At 32.8% G+C, this 19,814-nt stretch overlaps 1 protein-coding gene across 1 annotated transcript; it reads right to left on the bottom strand.

Moving 5' to 3' along the window:
* Positions 1-468: 468 nt before the first annotated feature.
* Positions 469-19,679, bottom strand: LOC138330163 (platelet endothelial aggregation receptor 1-like). The gene is made up of 11 exons (XM_069277585.1): positions 19,556-19,679; positions 14,485-14,592; positions 12,969-13,075; positions 10,437-10,577; positions 9,278-9,409; positions 8,738-8,860; positions 7,949-8,089; positions 6,626-6,754; positions 5,463-5,592; positions 4,896-4,942; positions 469-4,665 (listed from the first exon to the last, which is right to left on the bottom strand). Exons 1-11 carry the CDS (start codon positions 19,633-19,635, stop codon positions 4,280-4,282), a joined length of 1,524 nt encoding a protein of 507 aa, XP_069133686.1. The 5' UTR covers positions 19,636-19,679; the 3' UTR covers positions 469-4,279.
* Between the last annotated feature and the right edge of the window lie 135 nt (positions 19,680-19,814).

The following is a 19,814-nucleotide window of genomic DNA, read 5'->3' as shown; positions in this document are numbered from 1 at the left end:
ATAAATCTAAATGTAGTCTATCTAACATGTATTCAAATTATTTAAAGTGAATAGTCGGGCAAAGAAAACCAGTCTAAATGCGTTCATTGGCCTTCCAGAAGTTCTCACATATTAATACGACGGCCAAGTTCTGCTTACGTTTCCCAGTTCTGACCATTAAAGTAAAGGAAAGTTGAAAGCATTGAAAGCGAGGCTGCGTGTAAATGTAACCACGGACATAGTCAGCCGGGAGGACGTATTAGGATTCCTATACTTTAAATTAATTTCTTCGTACGCAGACAGATTTTGGCGAGAGATTTTATTATTCCACTTCATAAGAAATTATACTGGATACATTCACACAATTTTTACCGACTTTAGCCATCCTTGCCCGACTGTTCACTTTAAAAGTAATATCACCTCAATTTGGGACTTTACATAACGGCACATGGAATAAAAGTGATTAAAAAAATAAAAAATAAACTCATACAATTGAACGATTTCACTATTTTATTTTTCGAGATATCGGCAGCCATACTGTACGTCTACGTACTCATACATGTATATCTTCATTTATGTGTAACGGTGGTTTATACCATTCATTTAAATATACATGGGAATTAAATAACGAAATATATATATTTTACAATTACTTATTGAGATATGTGTTGGTAATTACGTATAAATATTATTAATTTTCCAACTATCGGCTGTTGCCCGAGGTGATCTACCAGCGAAGCCATGCACGAGCGGCCGTGGTCTGGCCAGGTGGTTCATATTTCGTTATATTTATATTAAATAGTGTTATAAACAGATTTTTCGTGTATAACAGAAATATTATACATTGAAATCAATTATCTATTCATAACTTTTTCACAACATGGCTTTCTACGTGTGAACAAAAAGCGGGTACGTGTGACGGCCCGGCACCGCTTCGCAAGCTGGATTCAACACTAAATCTAAACAAATATATTTAGCAATAAACAATTGTAAATATAAATGTCTGTAACCTCTGAAACAATAAGAAACTATTTTGAAATCAGAATTTGCAAGTAAGAAAGTGTATGCTTTTGTCAACGTATCGATTGTGTAGCAGGGATGTACGTATCTGCAGAGATTTAAATACTATATCTCTGGTATCTGTTATTGTTTTTATTAGTCGCCATACCGTGTTTGTACCTTTGAGGACCCGAATGTAAACTTTCTGTGACGTCACGCCATCTTTTCTGAAATCTCCTATAATTGTCCATTTTCGCTACGATCTTATTTCGCACATAAAATTACCAGTAGATTCTATGTATATCAAAATTCCTCGTTTAATTTTATGTGTAAACTAAATTACATACATGCACAGTCGTATTACTCCAGGGTGGACTGAATAGGAAAGAACTACTTATTCATTCGTGGTTTAACCCCTGGCACACCATACGCCACATGACATATGTACCCGCGACATTAATGACATCATTATTTACATGTAGTGACGTCATTTCATAGGTTATGACGTCAATAATGTGTCATTATGTAGGGGATAAATCACGCTACCCAATAAGTCGAAATATAACATATTTTTCACCGTGTGTATTTCCGTAAGTACTAAGACATGTGGCTAAAATACACATGCATGTTGACAGTTCCGCGATCGGCACACCAGCTTCCGGTAGTTGATTGTCTCAGATGACGTCACAACTCAAGGGAGGTAAGTCATAGAAAAAAATCTGTCGTCGAAAAGATGTGAAGATTGCTTTCATTAATTTTACTATTTAGAGACAAAATATAAGCAAATATCAAACTGGTATATGTTTAGATAGGCATTACAAATGTTTCTAGCATATTATCTCATTTTCCATGTCCTTTCTGTTTTTATCACCTTTAAGATACCTGGTATATAAATATTTTCGGTCTTTGCATATTACAGAATTAGCTCCATTGCAGCGATTGATATTGAACGCAAAATTTAATGTGCATGCGACAATAAGTTGATTTACAGTATTCATTGATAATGTATTGGTTCTTTTAACACAAGTAACTTCTCTTATTGATAAACAAAAGAATCCTAGGTTTCGTGTATCTTCGAATTTTTACAAGAAGGTTTTTCAATCCACATAGATAAAGAATTTCGATATAACAAAAAGTAAGACCAAAATTTAGCCGATTAGAGAACGATATGTAATGTTGATTTGTGCTGGGATTGAATTTTACAGCAAAACTAAAACCAAACATGATAAATGCAAGATCATTTCAAATTCCTCTCTACATTGAAGCATTTTATAATTAGCTGTTTTCATTATTTCAGATTATTGTATTGTCTTATATCATATCAATAGGAGTTGAACAACAGGACGAGCCTATAAAACGACCTCTCCTGTTGACATAAGTTCATAGGTACGACAAAGGAAGTAAAAGTGCGGATGAATTGGAGAGTCACTGGATACTGTTAACTGACATTATTGAAACAAATATCAATCAAAAAAGAGTAAAAAAAAAAAGGGAAAAAAGAAAGAAACAATTATTAATTTAATATTCCGTAAATTACAAGGTGAATATGCCCTGCTGCATTTCCTTTATGTGAGTTCAACAATATGTCTTTCGGAGAAAAAGACGTAGTGTTTGCTCGTAAATTGATAACTTTACCATTGATACCTACTCGTAAGGGCAAATAACTCCATAATATGCAAAGACAGAATGACTTCACACTGTCAAAACATCTACGTGATGAGTTTGCGCAGTGTTTTAATCAAGGTGACGTGGATAAGTATGGGACAATCGTAACATCTCAGAGAGATTTCCGATAATCTTCGGATATTGGCGAAGATTAACGGAAATTTCTCAAAGATGTTGCGATTAAAGTATAAGAGTGACCCATGGGTACCTTACTGAATACATGGCTGTCTTTCTTTCCCCAGAAAATACTTTAAAGTGTTAAACGTAAGACAATGACACATAATGTAATTGCACTTCAATGATATGTATTGTTTACATCATAAATGTATCATTATGAATCATGAATATCATAAATATATTACTATGTATTATTAACATCATAAATGTATCATTATCATTTGTTTACATCATAAATGTATCATTGTGTATTATAACATCATACATGTATCACTATCATTTGTTTACATCATAAATGTATCATTGTGTATTGTAACATCATAAATGTATCATTATCATTTGTTTACATCATAAATGTATCATTGTGTATTAATAACATCATACTTGTATCACTATCATTTGTTTACATCATAAATGTATCATTGTGTATTATAACATCATACATGTATCACTATCATTTGTTTACATCATAAATGTATCATTGTGTATTATAACATTATATATGTATCACTATCATTTGTTTACATCATAAATGTATCATTGTGTATTATAACATCATAAATGTATCATTATCATTTGTTTACATCATAAATGTATCATTGTGTATTATAACATCATAAATGTATCACTATCATTTGTTTACATCATAAATGTATCATTGTGTATTATAACATCATACATGTATGACTATCACTTGTTTACATCATAAAAGTATCATTGTGTATAATTAATATCATGATTGTTTCATCATGTATTCACACCATGATGAAATTGCGAATCTAAAAAGCGGGGCTAAAATAATAAAAAAAAACAATAACAAGTACTTTTACACATATAGGTCGAATTCCAGACAAGGTTCAATTTTTTAAGAGATGGCGAAATAATGGAAAGATGTAAAAACATAGGTTTGTATCGCTCAATTAATAAGACTTCTTTATACATGTATGTGAACATTCTGTGATCCCGAAGGTAAAGTATCTCTATCCTTCCTAGCCACAAATCAACGAATATTTGTTCTCCGAGTCATACTTCGATGTATAGGCGATATCTTAAGTAAATCCCACCGTTTGATACCAGTCTGATTTCTGAAATTGCCATTCAAAATTTTACCGAGAAAACAACTTTTTTTTTGTTGACACCGTGACGCCATGAAGGCGTTATGCATTAGAAAATATGCAAGACACTCTCGGACAACATGAGTATTGCAAACCACCAATATACTGGTAGGATTTATTCGCGACGTTTTTTTTATTTTCTTTTATTTTCTTATTTCGCGCTTTCAATTACATCTACACGAGTTCATTCACGGACGAACATCAATAAGCGCACATTTTGGCACGTGAATAAATAATATGTTTGCATGTTGCACTGTTATGCGAACTGTTGGCTAGTTGTATTTACGTAAATAGATACACTAGGAAATATCTGCACGCAAAAACCTATCCACATTAACAGTATATTAGGTGTTATCAGTTTGTACGAGTTCGCATCTGTCGTATTCGCTACCAATCACTTCTGTTATTCTTTGCCTTGTACTGGGTATCATGCTGTCATACTGAGTGGAAGCATTCGGATTGGTCATCTTGACATTGTCATAGTCATCACTAATCACCATGGTAGCCTGATTACCATGGAAACTGTCATACATCCCAGAAATTACTTTCATTTGGTCATATGCTTGGTGACTGGTTTCCGTGGACTTCTGAAGTGGTTGTTGGTCGTAAAATGAGTTATAATGATCATCGACATGAACGTTTCCCGAGTTATGTTGATCATTGACGTGAACGTTTCCGTCCTCCTCATCAACGGTGGAATAGTGATTTCCATCCCGTTCTACACGTTCAACTGGAAAACAAATACCATTTGTATTATATTTAAACATTTTTTTTTATAAAGATGAAAAAGAGAGCATATTTTTACGCTCTGGAAATTTATGATAGTTAATTGCGAAATAGCAAATGTCAATAAACATAGGTATATGTTAAAACAGAAAATAGACGCAAAAGACAATAGATTAACAAAAATCTATTTTAATCTGTTTTAAAATTAAAAAAAAAAAAAAATATCCAACTTACCTTTACGTGACTTCTTTCTTTCCAGATTCCTTTTCTTGAGGTTTCGTCTAAATAAACAGACAACGCAATGAATAATTACAGATTGTAATGATAAACAAATGATTGTATAAAAAAAACGTAATGTAGCACATTTTAAGATACACCGGGCAATATCCTTTTAAGAAATTCCATTAAATTTCATACTGGATTCAATTTCTGGTGTTTCAATCAAGATTTGTTAATATTTCCGTCTATAACGTGTATATGTAGTTCATGAATTGTTCCGAATAAAATTAACTTAATTCTTACATCTTACCCGTTGTTACATATATAATAGTATATAAGTATCGAGATGGAATTTCAAATAATTATTTTCATGTTATACATTTAAATGACTCTTTAACTACACCGAAATGGTTTTTTTATGTTTTGCCGAAATTGGCACTCCTAGAATGCATAATATATATGCGACAGTTACATTCGAGAAGTTGCGAGTGCGTCAAGAATACCAGGCTAGCGTCAAGACGGCAGTGACTAATAAACAGCACGAACGAGTCAAAAGTCCGGAATACTATATGCAATGCTTACCTAGCCAGTATCACTATAACAATAGCCACTATGACTAAGATAAGCGTGAGGACGACCAAAGCCAGAATTCCACCCAGAGGCATACGGTAGTCTCCCCTTTCTGATGGTATAGTACTAGTGCTATTAATACCTGAAACCGACGGGAAATGGGAACATTTTATCATAAACTCAAATACATCATTTTATGGCTTTATTTTGAGAAACGCATTAAAATAGGATTTATAACCGTTACATAACTACTGTTAACGTATATATATTTCAGTAGTAATAATATTTCAACATTTTGCATTCAAATATGATAACAATAATGGTATTTTTCTGATTACATTACCATGCGCACAACATTTGTACAAAGGGTGCATATTCTTCACTGCCTTAAACTGATCAAAATCAATTTTGCGCTAAAATACGGTAATCTCCTTGTGTTAAGGGATGCCCAAGTTAATATGCGTAATATAACACAATCTGATTGTAATTTAGATAAAAGTACATAAGTACTCAATATGGCAGTTTTAAAAGGATCTGACAACATCCCATAAGGGGTCACGTTTTATTATCACATGTAATTTGAGATTAAATTCTACAGCCAGCTACCGACATTTCGTCCCAGTATATATATATATTAAGCTTTATTGTGATCTTTGGACGAGATGACTATGTGCACGGAGAATACTTCTGACGGTTCTTTCAAACGATTTTGTCCCCTGTAAGTCACTTCCAAGATTCTGGAAGCAGCAATATGATTATCCTCGATATTCCAGACGTTCCGATCACTTACAATCTCTGCATCCCTGGATTATCTCATTGTAAAACTGAAGGCAGCTCAGATCAATAAAATATGAACCAATCACAGGTCTGCAATTTCCGTTGAAGACTACAGAGAGAGAGAGACATCCGACTTCAAAGCCACACAGTCAACCACAGTGTATCGTTATTCGGCTCTTTTGATGTACATCAAAGGTTCTGTTGCCTCCAGTTATACTATAAGGAAGTCCTGGGGCGTAGAGATCGTGAGTGATCGGAACCTCTGGAGTATCGAAAAAAATTGACTATTGGAAATGTCACCAGAACGTGACCCCTGATGGGATGTTGTCATATCATCTTATCAAACGATATGTTGATAAAGATCTGTATTTTGATCAGATTGAGGATATCACACTTACTTGTGTTACAGGATTCTCCCGAGAATCCTAACGGACAGACACATTGTCCAGTTGTTGGTAAACATTTCTGATACTCCTCACACTGGCAGGTTTCATTACATGATGATCCATAGGTCTCATTACTACATACTTCAGTAAATAAAAGGAAAGTTTGTGTAACAAATGTGATAGTACTGTTCAGCTGGTTATTTTCGCGGGGATGACATTTTTGCTATTTCGCGGCACATTGCTATGATCGCAAAAAAATGATCTTCAAGAATTGGTTGAATCATATATATCCTAAAAGTGATATCGCAAAAAAAAACCCGCTACAAATCGCGTAAAATTTTGATCCCCGAAAATAACCGTCTGTACAATAATTAATGGCCAGTTAGCTTTACCCTACAAACAGGAAACAGAAAAAAACTCTTGAAATGAAAATAATCAGTACAGAATCCAAATATGATACTTCTTTTCTTCATAAGCTACTAATTTCTTTAATCCAAATTTTGTAGTACTTTAAAAGTTACTATTTTTGTTAATGAGGAAACAGAATAAATATGATGAAATGAAAATTATCAGTACAAAAACAAATGTGGTAGTAATTACTTAATAAGTTACTATATCGTTCAAGTAGAAAACAGGAAAAACCAAATGTGTTAGTACTTTATTTAATAGGTTTAGCACAATATGATACCATTCAAATAGAAAACAGCAAAATATGTTGAAATAAAAATAATCCGTAGTACTTTATTGAATAAGTTACTATATCCTTAAAGTAGCAAACAGGAAAAACAAATGTGGTGGTTGTACTTTATTTATTAGGAATATTAGGTAAGTATGATATCATTCAAACAGAAACGGGAAGAAATATGTTGAAATGAACGTAATCTTTATTACTTTATTCAATAAGTTACAATATCCTTAAATTAGCAAACAGTATTAGTAGCTTTATATATATAGTACAGATAGTCAGTTTAATACAATTTAAACTTTCTTTCGCGACTCTTGCGATCCAAATAAATTCGCTAAAGTTTATCTCCACGAGTTTATATCACATTATGTCTATTGATAAAATTCATCATTTGAATATTTCCGCGAAAGGAAATTGTCGCGAACTTGATTTGAAATGGAAACCGCGGAATTAGGAAAAGAAGGAAAAGAAACTTGGTTTATAATGTATTTGCATGTGTTACTACCATGTATTATGCATGCATTACGTATGGTGTGGTACTGAAGGTTTAAATATTTCAGAATGATGATAATAACATAATAAAACAGTATTAAAAGTCCTGGAATTAAATGTAGCGAAACAAGGGAGGTAATGCCTTTACTAAAACTTACAATCATTACAGAAGCGACCTTCCCATCCGGGTTTACAGAAACATGTTCCATTTACCGGATCACAGCCTTCGGATCCCTGCGGCTGGCACATACAAGGTTCCCGACAGTCCGGACCGTATGTCAAGCTTGAAGGGGGACAGACTGGAATGGACAAATCAATATTGTTATTTATCAAACAATTCGATTAATGTTTTGGCTTTACATGCTCCAGTGCTCTATTTATTTCGTCGCATGGTGCTTTCGGGCATGGTCTATGAAACAGCAATTTCCGACTATACATAATATCGGGTTACAAGCGTATTTGTACCTGTCTTCCTCGCACGATTCATCAGTGTATCCCGAGTTACAAGTGTTTTGTACCAACCTTCCTCGCACAATTCCCCAGTGTATCCCGAGTTACAAGTGTTATTATACCCACCTTCCTCGCACGATTTCCCAGTGTAGCTCGGGTTTCAAATGTTTTGTACCCACCTTCCTCGCACGATTCCCCAATGTAGTCCGGGTTACAAGTGTTTTGTACCCACCTTCCTCGCACGATTCCCCAGTGTATCCCGTGTAACAAGTGTTTTGTACCCACCCTCCTCGCACAATTCCCCAGTGTAGCCCGGGTTACAAGTGTTTTGTACCCACCTTCCTCGCACGATTTCCCAGTGTAGCCCGGGTTACAAGTGTTTTATGCCTACCTTCCCCGCACGATTCTCCGGTGTATCCCGGGTTACAAGTGTTTTGTACCAACCTTCCTCGCACGATTCTCCGATGTAGCCCGTGTTACAAGTGTTTTGTACCAACCTTCCTCGCACGATTCCCCAGTGTAGCCCGGGTTGCAGATACAGCCTTCCTCAGGATCACAGAACCGGTCTGGGCAGTCACACGTCTCGGCACAGAACATTCCGTATTTGTTTGTGGGACAAGCTTTGAAGAAAAAACATTATAACATGTCTGTATAAGGGCAAATTGTGACGTACAACACCTTATAGGTCATTTTATTATATTAATTATATTTCACATGCATTCCACAAGTAAAGATTCACGTGAATTTCAAAAGAAAAAAATACACGCAGTCTCACAAGAAAAAATTCACATAGATTCACAAGAAAGAAATTCACATGAATTTCACAAAAAATGCACATCAATTCACAAGAAAACATTCACTTGAATTTCACAAGAAAAAAATCATATGAAATATTTTACAGTGAATTTTTCGCATAAAATTTGCATGAAAAAATTATGAATGTGAAGATTGTGAAATTCACATGAAAAGAATAATCTTGAAGCATTACTTCACTGTGAAAAGAACATGACACTAGAATATTTTTTTTCCAGGATTACCTTCAGAGCATGTCATTCCCGTCCATCCAGGCATAGAGCACGGACATTGTCCATCAGTCTTGTTACAGACGCTGTTGTTTTTACAAACACATTCAAATCGGCAATCCAGCCCAAACCAGTTATCGGGACATTCTACAACATTAACATACCAGTTGCATATATATATTTAACACAAAATTCGTCTGATATCCAGTGATTTCGCCCGTGTATTATTTTTGCATATGTCACTTGTGTAATATGACCTAGAACGATTTTCATTGGCTGAAAATTCATTGTGACATCAGACAGAAACAATAAAATGACGTCAGGTAAAATGACGTAAGGTCAGGATTCCGGGGACGGCGGGACAAAATGTCGGTCTCTGCTTGATTTTCGAAATACATTTTGACGTTTAATTCTTATGTAGGTATTTGTAGATATGTGATAAAAAGTAAAATAAAAACTAAAAACTTCTTAGACTCGTTTCAAAAAATCTCATATGAAATGAACTCTTATGTAAGATTCTATATATAAATAATTGTTACCAACCACAATAATATTTTTTACGATGATATCCCCAAAAATATAGTTATTGAAACAATGTTCGTACAAACTGTTAATATATAGCTAATGAATAAGGGGGCTTAATACCTTTCATTGTTGGTGTGAAATGATTTTTTTATTATATTTTTTCCAGATATAATTATTCATACTTGAATCTGAACTCATTTAGTTATATTTATTGATATAAGTTAAATATGCAATATTCTGTACAGTCCGTTATTTTTGCGGGCCAAAAATTTCGCGATTGGTAATAAAAAATAGGAAAAGTAAATTTTAGCGAATCAGCATTGTACGATTTGATTCCCTCTTTGCATATTACAGAGTAATCTGCCCTTGCGGGTAGGTATCGATTTTTACGTCATGTTTTTTGAGCGCAATTCACGTCGTTTTCTCCGAAAAGTATGACGTTACGCTTGCAAATACATGACGTCACAATCAATACCTACCCGCAAGGACAGATACCTCTGTAATATACAAATACAGAATACATTATATGTATCATTCAACCAATTCTAAATATTTCACGGACCAAAATTTCGCGATCACGTTGCTGATCCGCGAAATGGCGAAAAGATCCTCGTTACGAAATTAACAGGCTATACGGTATATAACTTACCGATTTCACATTTTGGTCCGATGTATCCGGGTTTACAAAAACAAAAGCCAGTATCCTGGGCACATCCCGTATATGCATTGCTCCAAACACAGTCACATTCTTCACATTGACCCATTGTTCTATATTCATCAACGCCACAGCCTGAAGGCACGAAGCAAAACATACCTGATACAGAGAATTCTTCTTTGTGTATGTGTGTGTGTGGGGAGGGGGGCATAGTGACCGAATGACTACTGTGTTCCAACATTTAAAAAAATATTTTATTAAAAAAAAGGACATAGTCATTCAGATCCCCCGCCAATGGAGATATCAAAGCTGAAGTAAGTTTGATTGTGGAGACTTATGTGTAGGAAAAAAACCAGAAAAAAAGGAAGTTGAGCCAAAGACAGATGGAGTATAATTCAAGTAGAGCGGGGCTGCAATTTTTGAATCAGGTATACAGCCTTGACATTTATATTAAACTATATACACAAAGATGGGTGGAGTTTTGCAAAATAACATTTACCATTTACCATGATATTTTCAGCAATGTTTCCATGGTAACGGAAAAAGTGCAAAAAATGAAAACCTAAAAATAGCAAAAGGTACTACTAGACCATAAAAAGAATGTGTCTTTGAAGTTTCGTGGAAATATCTCTGCTGGTTTTAGAGTTATGCTCCGGAAATGAACCTGCTACAAAAATATGATATTTTCAGCAATATTTCTATGGTTACAGAAAAAAGCACAAAAAGTGAAAACCTAAAAATAGCAAAAGGCACTACTAGACCATAAGAACAATGTGTCTATGAAGTTTCATGGAAATATCTCTGCTGGTTTTAGAGTTGTGCTCCGGAAACGATTCTTACACAAAAATCTGCCATTTTCAGTAATGTTTCCATGGTTACAGAAAAAAAGTACAAAAAGTGAAAACCTTAAAATAGCAAAAGGCACTTTAAGACCATAAGACCAATGTGTCTATGAAGTTTCGTGTAAATGTCTCTTCTGGTTTTAGAGTTATGCTCCGGAAACGAACATGGTACAAAAATATTATATTTTCAGCAATGTTTCCATGGTTACGGAAAAATGCAAAAAATGAAAACCTAAAAATAGCAAAAGGCACTACTAGACCATAAGAACAATGTGTCTATGAAGTTTCGTGGAAATATCTCTGCTGGTTTTAGAGTTATGCTCCGGAAACCATTCGTACGGACGGACGGACGGGCGGACGGGCGGAACCCATTTGTATATCCCCCGCCAACTTCGTTGGGCGGGGGATAAAAATGTAACGAGATACATGTGTCCGAGTTTCAAATTCGTATACTGTAAAGCAACTTTCTTTCGTCGCTATTAAATTTCGCGAATTTGATTTCAAAAACAAGTTCGCGAAGATTAAGATTCGCGAATTAAAGCATTGAATGGAAATTCCTATCAATAATTATGATAAAAAATTAAATTCTGTTGTTGTTATATATATATATATATATATATATATCAGAAATAATCTCATTCAGATATATTATCCAGATACCACAAATTTAAATGCACTATTTAAGCACAAAACATAAACGATACTCATCATTTGAACAACAATTGATGTTTAACCGTATATATATATATATATATATATATATATATATATATATGTCTAACAAACACAAATATGATATATGTGATATAAAATAATTCACCATGCTTTTGGTATTTCTTGTGTCATGGATTTTTCCGGGACGCAATTAATTATTTTTATTTATTTTATCTTGAAATAAAATAAGAAGCTCAAACTTTTCAATGATGGTAATGATGTAAAGTAAGCAACTTTTGTAACTGAAGAAAAAATCGTGTGCTCCTGTTTTTGACAGAGATACATGTAAAATACCATTTGTCAGCGGTGGAGCATCTAAAGTTAACAAATGGCGCACTTTAAACCGTATCTAAACAGTACCAGTGTCGATAGAGAAATATGAACACGATACCACATGAATTGCATATAGATGCAGAGGAACCCGGTTATATTAAAGCCATCTTGGGAAAAGAATATCTATCCAAATTATCCAGATTTTAATATAACCAAGAAAGACAATGAATATGTGTGAAAAGGAATTACATTCAATTTTAAATTAAGTAGTATTTCATAAGAACCATGGAGAAAGACAATGGATATGTGTGAAAAGGAATTATAATCAATTTTAAATTAAGCAGTATTTCAATAGAACCCATGAGAAAGAATTATAATCAATTTTAAATTAAGCAGTATTTCAATAGCACCCATGAGAAAGACAATGGATATGTGTGAAAAGGAATGATTATCAATTTCAAATTTCAAAAGCATTATTTCAATATGACCAATTTCAAATTAAGCGGGTTCTACTTTAAATAAATAAATACAATAAATAAATAAATAAGATTTTAAAAAAAAACTAAAAAATTAAAAAAAAACTAAAAAATTAAAAAAAAAAAATTAAAATAATGTATAAATAGATAAATGAAATAAAATACATCAATTAAGTAATTAATTAATCAATAAATATAATGATAAAATCATGCTATAGTACCTTGATTTTCCCTTTGTATGCATTGATCGCCTTGTTGGATATAACCTGGACAACACTCGTAGTCAGTTGTTACGTATACGCTCCTGGATCGTGTTGTTAATTGATAACTATTGACAGAAATATAGAATCGTGAAATTATAAACATTGACATTTTGAAGAAAAAATATAAATTATAATGATAAAAAATATTTAATGCAGGTATACTATACTTGAAAGAAAATGAAGTAAAAATTACTCTTGCCCTCAATAAATGTTTTACAGGAAAAAACAGCTAAGAGTGTAAACAATAATGGACATGATGTGGACAAATATGTGACAAATTTAATTTGATACTTAGTATTGTAGAGTATATTATTGTAAAATAATAAAAACATTACTCTAAATCAAAATTGATAAAACAAGAATATATTAGCAAGGCGTCATTAGAAAATACAAAGAAAAAATAATAGTGCGTTTCAAAAGAATTAGCGTCTCTTCAACATATTTATATAGCTACTATATAAACGTGGACATTTTCACGTATGAGCATTACGCTAAGTCAGCCTTAAAACTGTTAGCTTTGTGCTGAGTATTATTATTTGATACATTATTCATCTTTTTGTTTCAGTTATTTATTTATTTGTACGTTGATAAATTCGCGGAGACTTAATCTAAAAGAAATCAGCGAAAAATTTCCACGCCGCTAATTTTTCCACGTCATGAACTAAAAAAACGAAAATATACCAAGCATAAGTTTGACCTTATGTATATATTTATCTAGAACTTAGCAAGTCTGATCTGACACCGAAGAGAATATAACCTAATTATATCAAAACAACGACCGAAAAACTAAGCCATATTCTTCTGACTATTTTTGACGCACATTTTTCAAAGTGGTATGGCGCATATCGGATCGTTTCGACCTAAAGGCGACCGTTTTCAAAATTCAAAAATAAATATCAAAATATGACGTTTCTGAATACATTGATCAATATACAAATCAATGTGCAATAACCAAATTTGGTTTATTGTAAACGCACGAATTTTCATACCTTATAGCATAAGTACATCATTGAATTGATTTATAAGCATTCTTCTCTATATATCTTTTGGTCTTTTGAAGAAGTCATGACAAAATTGTGCTCGTTCTTGTTAAAAGTAGATATTTAAATTCTTTTAGGCCACTACCTTTCCAAAACGGCTTTTTTTAAAGGGAATGTAAATATTTATTAGATTACTGCTAATACTACACTTAGCATCACCTTTTGAACAATTTGATTAAAATAAATCAAATCTTCATTTTCATAACGCGGGTCGTCTAATGTTTCCAGCGGCAAAACAATAATATGAATCTACACTGTTAACATTGATTTCACACGAAATCACGCATGGTGTTGTAACCTCTTAGGCCATTGGTATTTATTCTTATGTAAATATTGTTTTAAAAGAAACTTTTATTTTTTGTATCGGAAAGGTAATGGACCTTAAAAGTAGACGAATTGAATTTTTAGATGGTAAGTAAGAAGACCATACTTACATTCGCTTAGCATTGTAAGCTTCACATGAAGGTATGAACCAATAATCTATCGGATCACAGGGAACAACTAGGTAGTCATAGTCGTGGTAAAATTGAGTTCTTCGCTCTCTGAGGAATAAAACAAACATCTCACCATCACATTTCCCCACTGATTTCTAGAAATAATTCAAAGTAAGAATGTAACGAGCATTTTCATTGACTTAGAATTATGTTTGCATCACAACGTAAGCATCACGTCATCAATTGTAATGTTGCACATGAGTGGCTAATTCATCAGCGTAACAATTGACAGATGTCAATCAAACCGCACGTGAGTTTGTATTTTGCATTGTGTATTCTACGATGTTTGCTCCGACATTAAATAGGGATACGTACGTTTGCATGCACGAGACGTGGCTATAAAACACCTGGCGATCCTTCTTAAAAGAGTCCCTTATTAACATTAAATATTATATTGTTGTTGACTTGGGTTGATTGCAACAGAAGATTTGCTGGACTCGAAGCCTCGGGCAACAGTTTGTGTTCAACAAATCATCTGTTGCCCGAAAACCCAGTCGATAACTGTTTTGTTTGACCCATTGACTCAAATATTGCATTGACGTCACAAATTGTATGTGTGATGTCACTCCGGTCCAACAGCACATTTAAACAGTCGGTTTTCTAACAGTTCTTTGGACCGTTCGATGGAGCAATTCATTTGTTGGCATTTTGGCCAATAGTATTTATATAGAAACTATTTTATAGGGGTATAATAATTCACTATATTAGATAGAATGATAAGGATAGATTTGTATGTTGTGGAATTTTAACACACAAATCGTAGTGTATGCTCATCACAAACACCTTCATGGAATATTATAAGACATTCTAATCGCAGTGGTTTATCTCGATAATATTAATATTTATCCAAGCTTATAATATGCATTTAATGCGGCCGAAAGAAGTATGAACTATTGAAAAAATATTGTTTTCTTTGGTAGACGTACAATTGCATTTGACTAGTTTTTTCACAGTCGGATAGTTCCTAGGTTTCGGAGATGTACCGACATATTACCACAAGGCCTCTACCTCTGCGTTACGAGTTTGAATCCCATGTTGGGCAATTGCCGGGTACTATCGTTTTTGTCCGGGTACTCCGGCTTTCTTCCGCCGTCTAACACCTGTCATGTCATTAAATGACCTTGGATATTAGTAGGACGTTAAACTGTTCAAACTAGACCCTTGTGTGAATAATGGTTGGTCCTTTAATCATGGCTGGTCAGAAGGTTTCTGTATGCGATATCGGAAGAACATGTAGTTTGGCCCTTAAATGATCTTAAAAAATCGAACAACGGTACATTTACTGTAAGCTTTTGAAATTGAGTGTCGCTCTCTGTACATCTTCAAAAATTAATCAGTGTTATTCTACTGAACTGCCTTAAGTTTTATTATTACACGTTCCAGTGGCGTAGAGATAGTAAGTGATAGTAACCCCTGGAGTATCAAGGATGTGTCGTGAATACCGTATAACCAGCTATTTACGCAGTTCAAATTTAAAAAAAAATGTGAAAATTAAATATTGTCAAAATTTCGTGATTTCACTTTTAGGACATAATGAGTCAACTATTTGTCAACATTTCGCGGAAAAATTTAGCAATCATAGCGATGGCCCGGAAAATCGCGAAAATACCATCCCTGTGGAAACATCTGTCTTATATATGGAATATGTTACGATGGTCGATATCAGTTGTCACATTAATTTTTTGATAATGGTACGATTTGTACAATTTTTTTTTTTTTTTTTTTTAAATTTGTACATGTACACATGTTATATCTAATATTCATTAACATTCCATTTTGATGATTTGGGAAACACAAAATAAACCATGTACCAAACGTTTGCAGTTTACAGATAAATGTAACTGTTTTCCTAGGGCTTTAATTGTGCCAGATATTCCAGACATACCATCTTTACATCTTTACCTCTGTCAATATATCTTACAATTATTTTTATACACATATATTTCATAATAATAAATTCTAGGTTGGTATTACTGTTGAAAATTAACTTATATATATATATTAAAATGCAAGAGTGGGACTCTTGATCGAATTACCAGCCAAATGCCGAACCAATTTACACCACACAGGTGACCTAACGTCAACATAAATAACAAAGGTTGTATTTCTATATATTTGCCCGAGTATGGAATGTTAATGGATATCAGATATAAAATTTGCACATGTACAAATTTCAAAAAATATACACGTAGAAGTCGTACAAATATGTAAAAAAAAAATTAAAAAAATATACACGTACAAGTCGTGCCACTAATAAAAGATAATGTGACGGCTGATATCGACCATCGTAAATATTCACTTGTTTAACATACGTCCATTTTTTTAATCGTCTGAGATGTTTATTAAAAAAGTATCACCAGAGATTAACATGCAGATAACCATTTTTGTCTCTATCTAGTATGATATATCTTTTTTTTTGGATTTATTTTATTTTTCCAAATTTTTATCAGACAGAGTTATATAACATATAAACAAGATACATAACACATATTATGCATGTATTTCGTTTTACATTGAGACATATAAATATATTGCCAAAAAAGGAGCAGGCCGTTATAAAGCTTTATTTGTATGAATTATAATACATGAGTACTTCCCTCCACTAATTGATAATTAAAAGTTTAACTCTCATACACATTTATAGACTAAGTTACACGCACAGACTCATATCATGACTTATAGATTACATACATACACACTCATTTTCATACAACCATACAAACTTACACATAAGACACCTGCACGTGACAATAACAAACAAACATAGAAGAAGAAAGAGTTGAAGAAATAGAGAGAGAGAAGTGTGGGAAACAGGGAATTCGGGAAAGGTGGATACAAAAAAGGGGGGAGGGGAGAGGGGGTACAAAAAGGGGGAAGGGGGGGGAAGGGGGGGGGGGGGGGGGGGTGCCAGGAGCAGAAATGAGGCTGGGTTAGCAAGAGCAGTATTTTAAAGATTATAAGATAATTATCATACCAATTATTATACCAATTATTATAAGGTTTAAAATTATTTTGCATTGATAAAAAGATATATATATATATATTGATAACTTTATTCAGCTAGCTGTACCAGAGTCATCCATTTTTTTCCATTCATATTTAAAAATCTGCAGCTCTTGTTCACCTTGGCTATTAATTATATAGTTCTGAATATTATAGTATTCCTTAATTTCCGTGATTGCTACATATGGATTTAATCTTTTATTGAGACATCTACATTTACGCTTTAACCGTCCAGTGACTCTATTAGAAAATAGAACTTGTAAATATTGTAGCTCTAACTGTTTAGAATCTGAAATACATTTTTTAAGTGAATGTGAATTTTATATAGACATTCGTAATGTTCTTTTTGAAAAGGCAGACCAAATTTTAACAATTTAAGAACTATAGAAAAATTAAAATTTTTAATGAATGAAATGCAATTGCAGGATATTTTAAGTAAATCTGTATTTTTATTTATGAAAAAGAGACGCTCTATCATTTTATAATGGTTAATAATGTGAAACAATACTTGAATGTATCTATCAGGTTATATCACATGTGAGACGTTCATGTGAGACGTTCGATACAACCTATTTATTCACTGTATAATATTTGAATATTTTGAGTATGCGTGTCTCATAGGTCAAATATTGGCCGGACATTTTTAATGTATATTCTATATGTTTTTTAAATGTGTGACACGAAAATGAAATATATATTATCATTATATATAGAATTTAATCGAAATGAGAATTACATTGTCTATTTTGTATGAAATCTGATTGTGATTTTGCGAAATTAAACCAAAAAGGATTTTTTCTTAATTAAAGAAATATGGAATAATAAGTGCGTCGAAGGGTGTTTCCACACTTTGTAAAAAAAAATTAAAAAAATTTGCACTTCTTGACATTTCCACATAATGGATATTATTGTTTCTTGTTCAAGATTACAGAGAGGACAGAGAGGCGAGGCAGACAATCCTATTTTAAACATTGAAGAATTTGTGGTCAAGCTATGATGTATTAATCTATATTGAAACCACTGAAGTTTTTGGAACTAGTTCTATTTGACTTAGACCATTGATAATACGGTGAAATCTGCCTTAGCGAATACCTCTGTATAAAGTCACCTGATCGATATGACAACATTGTTATGGTTCATAATGGTCGATTTGACCACTTGGCTATACGGATTTTCTTTGTCGATTGTGTGGTCATTATAATATTATATTATACAGGTTTGACTTTGGTATACAAAACATTAGTGCATCCATAACGTATACTAGGACGTAAGTTTGTTAAAGATGCTCCAACGCCGACAGACTATAAATGATACTCATCATTTGGACAACAATTGGTGTTTAATCGTGTATATATATGTCTGATTAACACAAACAATAATATAAAATAATTTATTTTGCTTTTGGTGCATTCGCAGTCAGAACTTCATTCTATATAGAACATAGTGGCATGGAATTTTTTAAGGATGCAATTAATTATTTAAAGTATTTTTATCTTAAAGTAAAATTAGAAGCTCAAACTTTTCAATGGTGGTAATAGTGTAAAGTAAGTAACTTTTGTAACTGAAGAAAAATACCAAATAGTCTGCTGCTGTTTTTGATAGTGAAAAAATAACAATTGTCAGCGGTGGAGCATCTTTAAGGAATCTGTTTGTTTAATAACAAAGAACTAAGATCTCATTATCATCATATATTTGGTTAATGATTCTTGCATGCAATAGATCAAATGCCACAGTAATCAGATATCTATTTAAATGAATTGATCAACGTCGTTCAATTACACCAGCTGTAAGGTGCTTTAGTCTGTATTTCTTAAAGTTTGATTTTAATACGAAAGTTACCAGTATTAATTCAAAATATGAAATAGGAACAATTTCATTTTGTCCTATATGAAAAAAAATGAATGAAAAATAGTAAAATTTAATAACAATAAGTAAATATATAAATAAATAAATAAATAAATAAATAAATAAATAAATAAAATAAATAAATAGATAAATAAAGACTTACCTTACAGGACAAATATTATTGTGAAGTGTGTATACCGATGTGATAAAACACAACAGTTGTGTAACGATTATAACAAACATTTTTGAAATGTGTGGTATCTTGTTGTAATGGCCGCTATAATGAAGGTGCATCCTCAAATGTATCTTGTTTATATTTATATTTACGGTAAATATCAGAAAACAATAATAGCCTTAATAGAAAAAGGAGGTCAGTCATAGAGAACATGACAGTACACAAAAGAAATGCCAATTACTATTTT

The sequence above is a fragment of the Argopecten irradians genome, chromosome 8, assembly GCF_041381155.1.
Source record: "Argopecten irradians isolate NY chromosome 8, Ai_NY, whole genome shotgun sequence".
Taxonomy (NCBI): Eukaryota; Metazoa; Mollusca; class Bivalvia; order Pectinida; family Pectinidae; genus Argopecten; species Argopecten irradians.
Note: the sequence above shows the minus strand (reverse complement) of the source record. Positions and strands in the feature narration are given on the sequence as shown.